At 32.5% G+C, this 14,627-nt stretch overlaps 1 protein-coding gene across 5 annotated transcripts in view; it reads left to right on the top strand.

Annotated features, from left to right (window-relative positions):
* The window catches only part of LOC143232260 (autophagy-related protein 16-1-like), a 53,990-nt gene extending 42,473 nt beyond the window's left edge, over positions 1-11,517 (top strand). For all 5 annotated transcript variants that reach the window (XM_076467434.1, XM_076467436.1, XM_076467438.1 and 2 more), the window contains 6 exons: positions 5,055-5,126; positions 5,651-5,771; positions 6,067-6,246; positions 8,670-8,754; positions 10,041-10,187; positions 10,775-11,517. In XM_076467434.1, the coding sequence (XP_076323549.1) occupies positions 5,055-5,126; positions 5,651-5,771; positions 6,067-6,246; positions 8,670-8,754; positions 10,041-10,187; positions 10,775-10,868 (699 nt within the window). In that variant the 3' untranslated portion in view covers positions 10,869-11,517. The remainder of the gene's footprint in view (positions 1-5,054; positions 5,127-5,650; positions 5,772-6,066; positions 6,247-8,669; positions 8,755-10,040; positions 10,188-10,774) is intronic.
* Positions 11,518-14,627: the final 3,110 nt, after the last annotated feature.

Raw genomic sequence — 14,627 nt, 5'->3', positions numbered from 1 at the left:
GAATCTTTGATTAAGTTCACAACTAGCATATCTTCTACCACCAGTTCCAAGGTCATATGGGACAGGATTTGAAGGGGCAGTGGGCACTACAATTCTGTCCCCCTATCCATCTTACTCTCTGATGGCCAAGAGGTAACTGATGTCCGGAGCATCGCTGATACTCCAGGTGAAAGCTTTTGCTGGGCATCTAGCACTTCTGCTTGTTCCTCCACCTTCTTGGCCATCAAGACTCGGACAGAGCGTTCACCTCTTTCCTTTCGAACCAACTGTCTCTTAGACTATAATTGTCCTTTTACACTGGTTGAACCGAAAAGGGCCCTTCATCGGTCTGGCAGTACATCTTTTGGACCTGATGATGTACACTATGACATGCTGCAATATCTCTCTCCTGCTTCTCCTGATATTCTTCTAATTGTTTTTAACTGGATCTGGCAGGAGAATGTTTTTCCTGATGCCTGGTGCCAGGCTATTATCTTACCTTTCTCTAAACCTAGGAAAGATCCCAAGATTCCTTCAAACTACCATCCAATTGCTTTGATGAGCTGTCTCTGTAAGACCTTAGAGAGGATGGTTAATGCTTGTCTTACTTGGTTCCTCGAATCAAACAATCTCCTCTCGCCCACCCAGTGTGGGTTCCAACGACAGCACTCCACCACAGACCATCTGATTTGACTTGAAACATCAATCAGAGAAGCCTTTCTCAAATGCCAACATCTTGTATCAATATTCTTTGACATTGAGAATGCTTATGACACAACATGGAGGTATGGCATTTTGCGAGACCTCCATGTATATGGGTTACGTGACCATTTACCCATGTTTATTAAAAAATCTTTAATGGACGGGAGATTCCAAGTTCATGTGGGTTCAACACTTTCCTGTTCTTTTGTACAGGAACTTGGAGTCCCTCAGGGCTGTGTTTTGGGTGATAAATGCCATCACTGAACAACTCCCTCTCACTGTTGCGAATGGGCTGTATGTCGACGACTTTCACATCTCGTGTCAGTCGTTGAACATGAGATGTATTGAACAGCAACTACAAACTGCCCTCAATGCTTTAATTTTTCTCTCTCTAAAACCATTTGCATGCACTTTTGCCACCAACGGGGTATTCACCCTGATTCTGTACTTCATATCGGTGAAGTTTCGCTGCCAGTAGTCCCTGAGACCAAGTTCTTGGGGCTTATCTTTGACCGTAAGCTGACCTTTATACCACACTTAAAGCAGCTAGGGGTCAAATGCACAAGAGCACTGAACATCTTCCGTGTCCTCTCTGCTGCCAGTTGGGGAGCGGATCGATGTTCTATGTTAAAGATATATCGTGCTCTTATTCATTCAAAACTCATCTATGGATCAATGGTCTATGGCTCTGCCAGACCCTTGGCCTTAAAGATGCTGGACCCCATTCATCATCAAGGACTTCAACTCTGCACTGGGGCTTTCCGCACCTCCCCAGTTGACAGCTTATGCGTAGAATCTCATGAACCTTCTCTGCACCTTTGCCATTTGCAATTGTCTTTACTATATTCTTCAAAACTTCGTTCCTTACCAAAGCATCTCACCTGGGGATGTGTTTTCCTTCCTCAGTGGGCCTTACTTTTTCAGAACAGACGATCTGCCATTGCTCCTTTTGGCCTTCACATCAAGGCGCAATTGGATGAATTAGGTCTGTCCTTGGATAACATTGCAGAATCCACTTGTCAGCCCATACCCCAATGTCTTATTACAACCACCAAATGTGACCTTTCTTTAAGTTATCTGAAAAAGGCAGATACTCCTGATTGGAAGTACCGTCTTTTATTTACTGAACATCTTTCGAACAATCATTCCATTCCAATTTATACGGATGGTTCCAAATCAGGTAATTCTGTGGGCACTGCCATGGTTTTTTGTGGTTCGGTGGTTGAGCACAGAATTCCCTCTACAGCTTCTGTGTTCACTGCTGAACTGTATGCCATATCCCTTGCCCTGGATCATATTGAAGCTGAACAGTACTCCAACTGCACTATTTATACTGACTCCCTTAGTTCTATACTGGCCCTGGAATCACTTCATGTTGGTTCACACCCTGTTCTCGCTGATATTCAAAACCGACTGGCCCATTTCTCATTAACATCTACTTCTATCCAGTTTTTCTGGATACAAGGCCACGTTAGTATTCGTGGGAATGCGCTTGCAGACACGGCAGCCAAATTTATTTGTTCTGGCACCATCATCACAGTGCCTATTCTGTACATGGACTATGGTCCTGTATTCAAAGCTCGGCTCTGTGCCAGCTGGCAGTCCACTTGGAGTGAGCAGCGTGACAACAAGCTTTTTCAAATAAAACCCTGCATTGGGCTTTGGCCATCTAGCTTCTGTACGGTTCGGAAGGAGGAAGTTGTTCACACTAGGCTATGCATTGGTCACAGCTTTTAACTCATCATTTTCTTTTATCTGGAACTGATGCACCAATGTGTAGTTTATGTAACACTCAAATCACTATCAGCCACGTTTTACTTTCTTGCCATCGTTACAATTCTCAACGACGGCAATATTTTAAACATATTTTTTCCCAGGGTCAGTCTGTAACATTGGACAGTGTTATTGGTGATGGTGACACTGTCCACCTTGATAAAGTTTTAAATTTTTTTAATGGCCATTAATCTTTTTAATCTCATTTAAGTGTTTGATATTTATTCATTACACCTTTTAAATTGTGGTTCCCTTTTCAGTCTCAATCTCTCTAGTTCAATTTGACATTGGAAAATGGCCAGAACATTAAATAACTCGACACTAGGAAGGAAAGGCCAACTTCAGGTGACTAACGCTGCTGTTTGAACTATCCGTTTGAACTACTGGCAAGTTGTTATTACAATTTTGCTGCATGGCTTTTAACACTTTTCTTACTTTGGTACTGGCCATAATGACACATAACTCGGAACCAGGACTGGAAAGACCAACTTCAGGTGGCTGACGGTGGTTCTTGTACTTACCTGTTAGTCTTTCTGGTGGGTTATGATCATTAACATTCTGCTACAGGAAGTCCTTTACAACTTTGTAGACTTGATGTTAACATTGGTTTTATGCCATTTTGTTTTGTTTATACCTTTGTTTCCTTTTACAACTTTTACTACATTTACTTTACTTTTACCTTTTTACAGGACATTTGGCTAATTTTTATTATGATTTTGCTATATTTCTTTTAACAATTTTCTTATTTTACCTTTTGATAATGGCTGTTATGACAACATAACCCGGAACCAGGACTGGAAAGGTGACTGACGGTGGTTCTTGTACTTACCTGTTAGTCTTTCTGGCAGGTTATGATCATTACCATTATGTTAGAGAAAGTCCTTTACAACTTCTCTTACTCTGCTTTCTCTCTTAACATTGTAGACTAGGTGTCAACATTAAATTTATGCTTTTTCTGTTTTTCAATGATGTTTTGTTTTTCCTTCATTTCCTTTTATGTATTTTAGTACATTTAATTTCTTTTTACCTTTTTACTGGACGTTTCGCGCAGATAGCCTAGCTGCTTTGTGCCAAAAAACACTAAATCAATCAATTAATATATATCTAATATTGAAAGTGAAAGTTTTGAATGTTATGAAAAAAAACTACAAGACTATAATGATTATAGCAAAAAAGAACTACACTGTGCAATCTGTGAAGTTCATTTTCACTTGTTATTCATGAAGGGCTGTTTATATTACAAAGAAAATACAACCACAGTATTATTTACTAAGTAAAACTTTTTTTAAACAATTATTCCAAATATTTTTATGAAAGATGTAAAACTACAATTACTGATGAGATTTTCAATGTCAATTCAGAATATATGAATCTACAGTGTGCTAGTGTTAATGTCGAGTATTTGTTTGGAAGTCATAGAGGTAATGAATTTATAGGAAATTAAAAAGAAAAATATTCACTTCCTAATGAAAGAGATTGAAGTAAAACTATGCTGAAATACTGAGGTGATACTGGATTATTATGTAAATTGTATTTCTTCCACACCATACAATTTGTGATCACAAATGCACTCAATCCCCAACAAAGCTGTCATTGAGCTCATAATGGTCAGTAGGAAGTTTGTTAAATGTTTTAACTGTTCATCTCTTATATCCAGTATTGATGATGGAAACAGATTGGCACAAGCAATTTCACAATCAAAATGTGATTGAAGTCACATATGAATCCTCACCCTGTACTATTACTTGTTAAAAATTTATTTATAGTGGTTGGATTGATACAGTGAAATATTTATTTGTACGCGATAGTACTGACGATTTTGGTCAAGAAGGCCACAGCAAAGAAGTTGCTGTTACTAATTTTTGTTTATCTGTATTAACAATCTAATCCACCATTGTGAAAGCAGCTGGTAAAAAGATATTTGTAAATCTTTCTCAGCATGAAGATTCTTATCAAAAGCAGGCAATATTTATGAGGCAAAGAGAAACTAGATGCTTTCACAAAGTGGAGAAAAGTTGCTGTTTTTATATTGCAGTTTTTCACTCTTTATTAATTTCAAGTACTGAACAAGGACATCAGAATAATAAATCCTAATGAGAAAGTGGACAATGCAGTCCACCTTCAATAAGTGATAAGCTAAGTTTGACATTTAGTGAATCCTTATTATTATGGACATCATCAGTCCAGACAATATTTCAGGTAAACAAATCTTTGTAACAAGAAATTTAATGAGTAATTCATATATTTGTGTTCTGAATCTAATCATCTGTTTCATAGAACAAACTTGCATTTTTATTACAGCATGGCATAGTAATGCATGAAGTTAAGTAGGAGTTAGTCACAGTAGGAAATGAAGTGATGATAATTTATTGCAAAACACTTGCACACACCAAGGGAACTTGTTTATAACAGGTTTCTTAGAGTGGAGATGACATCCATTTTAGGTGTACGCCAGTTTATGACAATTTTTCTTATAACAACTTTCAAAGTACAGGTATATGTGCATCTTTTATTAAATGCTTATGGAACTTTTTCCTGTCTTAATTGAAGATTACCTTGAGCAGACATTTGTAGCTAGTAAAGATTTTTTTATACTACAGGAGACTTTAGTAGTGGGTGCTTCCAATGACTTTGCCAGTCGTGTGTGGACAGTTGATGATTTGAGATTAAGGGTAAGTTGTATTAATATCACATTAAAAAGAATATATTTAAAAATAAAGTTGTGTGAATTATATTCTAAGTTAAATTTAAGTTTAGTTTTTTTGACATTTTATACCATATAATGATTAAGTATGAAAACACCAAAATTGATTAAATGTAATTTCAAGAGACTGAATGCTAAAACAGTAGTCATCCTGGATGAGATACTCATTTTAACATTTTATTCAGATTTACCAGTATAATGGTAAACTTTCTGTCATGCTAACCCTTATAACTTGCATTACAGGATTACACACATGGATTGAACACTCACTCCAACACTTCAGTCACATTTGAAAATATTTGTATATGCAATATTGAATTTTAAAAGTTTCAAGAAACTTTCCAATAATTTAGATATAAAGTATAATCATTTACCTATTTTATTGAAGAAAATGCAAAATATTGTCAATTGTTTATATTTAATAAAGTTAAATGTACTATTGGAGAGAAAATGAGATGTAATACTTACAAATAAATTCATTTCTGCTTCCAGCACACACTTACAGGACACAGTGGAAAAGTTCTTGCAGCTAAGTTTCTTGGAGAGTTTAGTAAAGTTGTGTCAGGTAGTCATGACAGAACACTCAAGATTTGGGATCTCAGGAGTAGGTCTTGTAAGTACCACATGTCACAGGTTGTTTATCCTCATCTTGAAAATTAATTATGTATTAATTACAGAAGCATTACTGGACAACCAATAGAGTTTGTTTGTAATGTATATCAGCTACAGTGTAAAGCAATGTAGAAAAACAAAACAAAAACTTAATGATGGAAGTTGTTTAAAATTTGATAATAATAATTCTATTTTTAGTCTCAACTATTGAATATATAAAATTCATCCATCTGATAAAAATTGGAAATTATTTAAGATTTTGATTTATTAATAACCTGAGTATTAATTTTATACAGGTATCAGAACAATATTTGCTGGCTCAAGCTGCAATGATTTAGTCACAAGTGATGGCTCTGGAACAAACATAATTAGTGGGCACTTTGATAAACGTATTAGGTTTTGGGACACAAGGTCAGAGTCTAGTGCTAATGAAATTTTACTTCAAGGAAAAATCACATCCTTAGACCTATCACCAGGTTAGTGCTTCATGAAGTGGTTAAAAATATCAAGATAATTAAAAAAACTTAGAGTAGTTTAGAGTGTAGAAGTCCTATGTAAGAATTCTGATTTTGTAATTATGTGATGTTACTGGTTAGCAGCTTGTTATTGCTTATCTTCTTACATTGTCTGATACTAACATTCTAACTTTTTATCAAATTAAGACAAGAATAAACATAAATAAACACAATCTCAATACATGAACAGTTTATCAGAAATTTTAAATGTTTTGTTGTTGTTGTTAAGATCTATATGGAATTTAAGAATGAAAAATTAAAACCTTGAAATATGTTTAATTCTCTTGTTATTAGTTGTACCATATTGTGTTCTTGCACTTTAAATTTGATGATTAAAATACAGTGGAGCGCCATTAAGCCACGGTATTTGGGGGGTCAGCCTGCTTAACCGCGGCTTAAACCTTTGTGACTGAAAAGCCGAAGTCGCCAACAGCTCCGCCGAGGAGCCTCATCCAGGCCATTGCGTGATCATTATATTGGATTATCAAATTAAAAATAATACTTTAATTATTGATCACTTTTTTCATGGATTTACTGCAGATTAACTTTAATATATGGAGAGGTGTGATTCGGTAACAATGGCGGCCTCCATAAAGCTGACATAGAGAGCAGATAAGGTAGATTAACAGTCGATTTCTATTGTGATTTATTTATTTCCCAAATTAAAGCAAATCCTTTTTAAATATCCCCTTGAAGTTATAAAGCCAGGATTAAATTCGTAAGCTGCGTTTTTACATATTCTTAACTTAGCGGTGAGCCGCGATAATCACATCGCTCACAAGACTTGCTACAGCGGCTTAAGTGATTTCTATGTTTACTGGTCCACGGCTTAATGGTGCTCCACTGTATAGTGTTATGGATGATAAAGTAAGTACATGTTGGATTTGGATTGTTCATGGTTTAGTGGTTAGTTTACCAGACCATGAATCTGAAAGTTTATGTTTTACTTCCTTTGTTACAGAATCGTGTTCTGCAGGGTAAGAGTTAAATCCCACTGTATGATTAAAGTAGCTCTAGAGTTGAGAGTGGGTGCAACTGACTAGCTGAGTTCTCTTTATTCATTCAAGTAAAAATTAGGGATACCATAGTCAAACAACCCTTGCATAGCTTTATTGGAATATTTCAAAATAAGGGATTAAGCTTAAAGGATTAAATAAGGACATTACTGATAATGGTTAAGTAATATTTGGCCAATTCTACATATATTATGGTATACTTTCTTTCATAGGAACATTAAAAAGCTATTACCATGAAGTAGTTACAGAATGGACCCCATAGGTAGAAATGAGGACAGGAATTGTTAGATTTATTTGTAGCTTCCTAGCATTATATATTTCTTTGAGGAAAATGAGAGTAAATCTCAACTTGTATATTATTTTGGTTGTAGCTGTAATGCCAAGATACTTCAGACAAACTGGGGTACACATTAGTGGTGTTTTTTACATGTATCAATGTTGTTAAGTTAAACTTACTTTAACTTGAAGCTGCCTAATGATATAACCAACACATATAAACCCAAAGCTTGGAAGAAGGCAGCAACAAAAAATGATAATAAATGATTAAAGGAAAAATAATATGTTTAGTCACCATTTTGGCCAAATGACTTCTGTAATTTTGCCATCATTTATCTGTGAAAACATTACATTATCAAATGGTGAGCAAAATATTTAAGTGATAAAAGCATCTGTTACAGCTTATATTTACAATGACATGTTATTACATTAACTTATGGAGATAATTGTTTTTCGAATATGGTTAACCCTCTGTGCAACTCAACAAATATACAAACACAAATGTTGAGTAACTGAAAGCTCAAATTGTTCTTATAAATAGAGATTTTGGTGAGTCCAATTTTTACATAGTTTATGATTGAAAGTTAACTAACACTAGTTAAATAAATTTCACATAATGAAATACTTTTTTTTATTATAACTAATTTTTGTAATTAAATGAAGGATGTAATAATTTATTTGCTTCCAAAATTTCAATGGTTAATCTTTGCTGTTTCAAATCATGAACAGTTGTTATAAATACGTTGTGAATTAAGTGTAATACTGATTGGAAAATTATGAACGTTTTTGCATTCCCAAAATGTAACAAAAACATATTTTTAAAGTAAAGAAAAATGTATTTTTTACATACTTACAAAAATATTTGTAATACTTGATATACCACACTAAAAATATTATTTTAATTTTGTAAAATCCAAGCATTGTATGTATCAACATAAAGTTTCATCTTGATCTTTATATAGTATGCTTGTTTGTGTTGTGTAAACATTTTGAATCTATTCAGTACACACACACACATTTCGGCTGATTTTCTGAGTCTTGCTGGTTACATATTTAGGCTTCTGTATCCTAGAATTACTTGTATTTTTTTAGATGGTTTCTACCTGTTAAGCTGTGTTAGAGATGACACACTGAAACTTTTAGATCTTAGGATGAATCAAGTAATTCGGACATTTTGGTGAGTTCAATTTTTACATAGTTTGTGATTGAAAGTTAACTTACATTTACAGAAAGGGTTAACTAAATTCAGACTAACTGTCTAGTTTTGACCTCCAGTTGGGAGTTTTGTTTTAATACAGGCTACGTTTAGACAGAGATAATAAAAATAAAATCAAGGGCAGATCTTTAATCAAGATATGTTGAAAATTCTGATTTAATATAAAAGGAGGCCCTATACAATGAAAACATTTAGATTGTTAGCTTACTTTAACTGTGGTGTATCTAACTGTTGAGATTTGTTTCCCAGCATCTTAATTTTGTACCAGAAGACTTACTTGCATATGTGTACAGTATTAGATGGATATTGGCTGCACAAACCATATGATGACATGGCATAGCTGCTCTTGCAATCATTTGCAGTTGTTTTAGGATTTGGCTTGCTGCAAATACTGTTTATGACTTTAAAGTTTGCTATATGATCATTAAGATAGTACAATTATAAAATTTACAAAATTAAAATTGTTGTTTAAGAAGGGATAACAATATAGCAAGAAGCAGACATGGTGTCACTTTCAGACATGACTGCCACAAAAAACAAAGATAGATGTAAATAAAATTGTTTGCAATCTTAAGTCATCCTGTTTGTAATAAAGAATATTAAAAAAGAAACTTGATGTTGTTTAAGAAAACATAACACTAGTGGATAGTTAGCAGCTACAGAATAAGTAGTAAGTTTATTAGTAGGTCTAAAAGATCAGTTCAAGTCACGGGTGAACTCTAAAGAAGGTTTTGTAGGTCAGGTATAAAGAAGTATATAGATGAGAGTTGTGTTATAAGTCTTGAAACTTATTTATAATTCAGGATTTGACACTGTATCTTGCTGTAAAATCTGAAGGCTAGTTATGATGTGAAACTCTGAATATGAGTTTCAAAGTAGTCCTTTAGAGTTGTGTAGTAAAACAAGATGTGAAAAAATTCTTAGTTATGTTCTTGAAATTAATAAGAAAACAAAATTTGAAAATGAAGACCATTTATAAAATGAAACATGAATATTAGTTTTAAGGTAGGCTTTTAAAGTTACAAAATAGAATGCAAAGATGAAATATGAAATAGAATTTAATTGGTGGGTTTTAAAATAAGCCTTTAAATTATTTTTAATAAATAAAAAAGCCACAATGATGAACTATAGTAGAACTAAAAAAGAAGTACAGCAATTTGTGTAATGTAATTATAAAATGTGATACTTTTAAATCTTTACATGTTGCAATACAGTATATTCATCTTACCTTATATTATGTCTTACAGTGCTGAGGGTTTCAAGGTTGGATGTGACTGGACACGTGCCAAATTTAGCCCTGATGGTCAATATATAACAGTTGGTTCACAAGATGGTGTTTTATTTCTCTGGAATTGTAATTCAGCTAGAGTAGAAAAAACGCTTAAAGAACACAAGTATGGGTTATGTAATGTGTTTTATATTTTGCTGTAGAAGAACTGATATGTAATGTGTTTTGTTAAAACGTGTGTATTTCAGTTAGTTTCATCTCATGTTGTTTTAATAAATTCATGTTTTTATTAGGAACATGTTAGGCATATTTTTATGCATAATTGTCATTTTTGTCCTTTTTTTTTGTAAATTACTAATATCATTGAATATTCATTATATTTATAATGTATATTTAAATGATTTTTCTATATTCTGTTGTATTTTTATTATTAGCTTGTTTCAAATACATAATATTGCATTGTGTGTTATGCACTAACTTTTCTGTGTTATAAACATAATCAGTGGTAGATATTATATCTCTAAATTATATATGAAAGGTTGAACTTTAATTGATACTCATTTTATGTTACTAACCATTAATCATTCTTTATATTTAGGTAAAAAAAATCAAATTAGTGTCATGAAACAATAAATATTTTTCATTAACTACATTATTCTAGCTATTAAAAGTGGCTGAGCTGAAAATTGTTTAATAAGTTTAATACCTTGTATTACTGACACTTTAATAATGATACATTTGCTTTATTTCCAGTACTATTATTACTGCTTGTTCCTGGAATCCAAGTGGGCAGTATATTATTAGTGTGGACAAGAATAAAAAGGCTGTTGTATGGACTGACATGTGATGGCAGATTATTGGTTCCCTCTGAAGAAGAAATGTATTATGAATATCTTTAGCCACAAATATCTTTGGATATTGATATTTCAAGTGGACAATAAATTTTTTTGGATATCCAAATGAAAGCACTCGTGAGGAAAATGTGTTCAACAGAATCAACAGTACAGAGGTTCTGATGTCTGACAAATTGAAAACTATTTGCATGGAATCTTAACATGTGAAGTGGGTCTACTTCTGAACAGAAAGAAAGTTCCCACAACTTTATCCTGAAAGAGTACATCTTGAATTCAATAGACTTTAAGAGTTCTTTCTGATTTAAAACCACAAGCAGAAATCTGATTAATTGAAAAAGTCACCCTTTTATTTTACTTCATAACTATTAACTGATTTAGCACAGCAGAAAGAACTGTGATTAGTAAAGAAACTTCTGTATCACAGTTATATCTTGTTAACTGTACACTTTAAAAACTCAGGATGGGTTAAAGAATGGTGTGTTTATAAGAAAGAATTGCTTTTTTTTTTTAAGCTAGCTATTATGGTAACTTTGTTCATGTAACAATTTTATATTTGAATGTGCACTATCGTGACATCTAACTTGAAACAGTAATTGTATATTCTTGCTTACTGTACAGTTTGTCATAAAAGTTGAGTTTGTATATGGAAGTTTTACTGGTCAGTGATTTAGTGCTTTAATTGTTGATCAAAAATCTTGGTGAAAGTATTCATAAATGTAGTTCCAAGTTAAGTGTTTTGGAGAGCAGTTGTACAATACATGGTCTTCCTGCTGTGATAATGTATAATTTCATATTCTCTTATGTGGAAAATATATTAAAGTAAAAATCTACAGATCCCCCCCCAAAAAAAATATTTGCTTAACTTCATTAAATTACATATAGTCTATATTGAATGTCAGTAGGAATTTTAAATATTTATTTATGAACTGTGGGTGTATTTTTTCCACTTCATTTTATTTTATGTAATCCTTCTATAACCACCATATTCCACAGTTTGAAAACCACTTGCTTTGTCAAATGAACTGTTTTTTTCACTGATGTCATGTAAAAACATCTCCAGGAACCTCGTAGAGTGCACCATGAATTCATAAGAATATATCTTCCAGAGATTTACATAAACACTTAAAGCATGGAATACATAAACACTAGGATTGGTTGATGAATTAAAGAAATTAAAATACAATTGTTAAATTGGGCATGTAGCATCAGACCTGAAATTTTTGCTCCTATCCAAAAACATAGCTGATTTAGAAAAATACATGTATTAAACTGAAATCTGTTACTTATAATTGCAAATGCTGTTTAGGTTGGATTAGAAGAAATTTAATTAAATGCAAGGTTTTCTTATCATTCAGTTGGTTACAAATTGTGCACCTGTCAAAATATTTGTAATTTGAATATTCACCTGTATAAGTAAGCTTAAGTGGATAAATATTAAAAAAACCACATTTGCCACTAGATGCAATAAGGTGTCATGTATTAAAATTGATTGATTTAAAATATAATTGTGCAGTTTAAAAAAAAACTGTAGAAAAAGCTATTGTGATGCAATTTTTTTTCAGACAGCTTTATTCTATTAGTAACTGTAGCATACACACCAAGTTAGAAAAGCCAATAACAGACATTAAAAGAAGTCCTGTACTTTAGGAAAATGTGAGATTTTTAGTAATGGGATTTGTAAAACATTTGAAATTTTCAGGTTGTTTTCAGATGTTACCAAAGCTAACCATTTTAACAAGAAAAAACAGTCCTTAAATAAATAGTGGACAAACAGGTATTTTAAACTGTTGCTATTATAATATACATGTGTTTTGGAAACTGTTAAGAAAAGTGTCTTTCTTCCTCTAGAAGAAGCCCAATATTTTATTTGTTTTAGACAAAATTAAAAAGTGTTTATCTTGCACATAAATACTAAATATATAATTGTGTGTAGTTCAATAATTGTCCTGCATGTTTTTCTCTAACCTTTAGTGGTCCTGTTAATAGTTTCTTTGTTGTGACAATGTTTTTGAATATAATGTAATTTGTGAATTAGACAAAAATTTATTGTTCATGAATCACTTAAATCAGTTTTTATTTTTATAATCTTAAGGTCTTGCTTGTTCTAACTTTCAGTTAACTTAGAGGAACTAAAAACTTTTCAGGTTATAAAAGAAAAATTATCTCCAGAGTAATATTCTTAATGATGAGAAAGCTGAAGAAGTTATTTCTAGCATTGTTTGCTACCATTTGCCAGTTTCTTGATATGTGGCAGAAGTACATGTGATATAGTTTTCTATGTGTAAATATGTACACTTTTTGTACAGTAATAGGGACTGTGTTGTTTACCAGTAGTATTTTCTACTACTAAATTTTTCATTTGCTCATTTACAGAATAAAACTAACTATATCACAAACTTTTTATCTAGTCTTCTCTTAATGGATAATTTAAGGAGCAATATATATATATATATATATGTGTGTGTGTGTGTGTGTGTGTGTATTTTGTTTGGTTTTCAATTATATATTTGTGTAGTAAAATAATGATCAAACAGTTCACTGAAATTTCACTTGAAGATATGATACAAATGAAACAGCTGTCAGTTGAACCATGTTGAACAGTAGTACTCTAAATGCCTATGAAATATTTACACAAAGCATTATTTTCCTGAAAGGGGATTAGAAGGCTTCCTGGATGAGTTACCTGTTTCAACCTCTCACACAATTGTACAGTAGTGTTGTCTGTCAATTACTAGGTACACAATAAAATGACATTACATATAGGATGCTTAATGTTGCAGTTTGTACTGTTGTCACATCGGTATAAATGTGCTCATGCCATGAATCACAAAAAGAATTATGCACTCTGCATGGTAATATGCAACTTGACGTACAAACTTCAAAAGCAACTTATTAAAATATTTGTTACTGTTAATTTTGGTTTTATTTACTCCTGAAATGGAACACTTTTGGGGACCATGTAGAAGTACACTTAGATTATGTTTCATTAATGAGAATGCTTCAAACCAACATATTCAAAATATACTCTCTTTTTTTACTTTCATTCGTAAGTTCTTAGAATTACTAACATAGATTTCTTGTATTAGTAGTTTGCTGTCTGACCTACATTGAGAACATGAAAACTGATTTGTTTTTCTAAATGGTAGAAAAGTTAGTTCAAATTTAAAAAAAGTAACTAGAGTAAAAAATAAAATAAATAAAATTGGGTTATTAATCCTAACAGAGACAAAAAGGTCGTTTGGCACTGGATGTGGTAGATGTAGTATGGTTGATATATTGTAATATATTCATTAATTTCATTCATAAATGTTTAGACTATGTAAATACTAGTTAGTTAATGTTTGACATGGTGTTTATAAAACTTGAGTTGTAAGTCTGATCCAACACTGGCAAACTACTGAAAAAGAAATTTTAATCACTTATCTGGGCCAGTGGTAAGTTTATGGACTTCAGTGCAAAAATCTAGGGGTTTAATTCCTTTACAGTGGGTAGAGCACAGACAGCCTATTATGTAGGTTTGTGCTGAAACAAATACTGCTCTGGATTTATATCAAAGAAAAATAATTTGAGTTATTTCCAAGGTGAATACAGCAGAACATTTTATACATAAACACTAATTAAAAAATAGGATACAAGAATCTTCCTTAGTTTCAGTATTTATACAATATTTTCTCATCCATTTTGTACTACATACTGTTCATGTTTCACAATTTTCACACCACTACAATTTTTTTTTTCCATTTGATTGTTTA

This window comes from Tachypleus tridentatus, chromosome 11 (assembly GCF_004210375.1).
Source record: "Tachypleus tridentatus isolate NWPU-2018 chromosome 11, ASM421037v1, whole genome shotgun sequence".
Lineage (NCBI taxonomy): Eukaryota > Metazoa > Arthropoda > Merostomata > Xiphosura > Limulidae > Tachypleus > Tachypleus tridentatus.
This window is presented reverse-complemented; position numbering and strand designations above follow the sequence as displayed.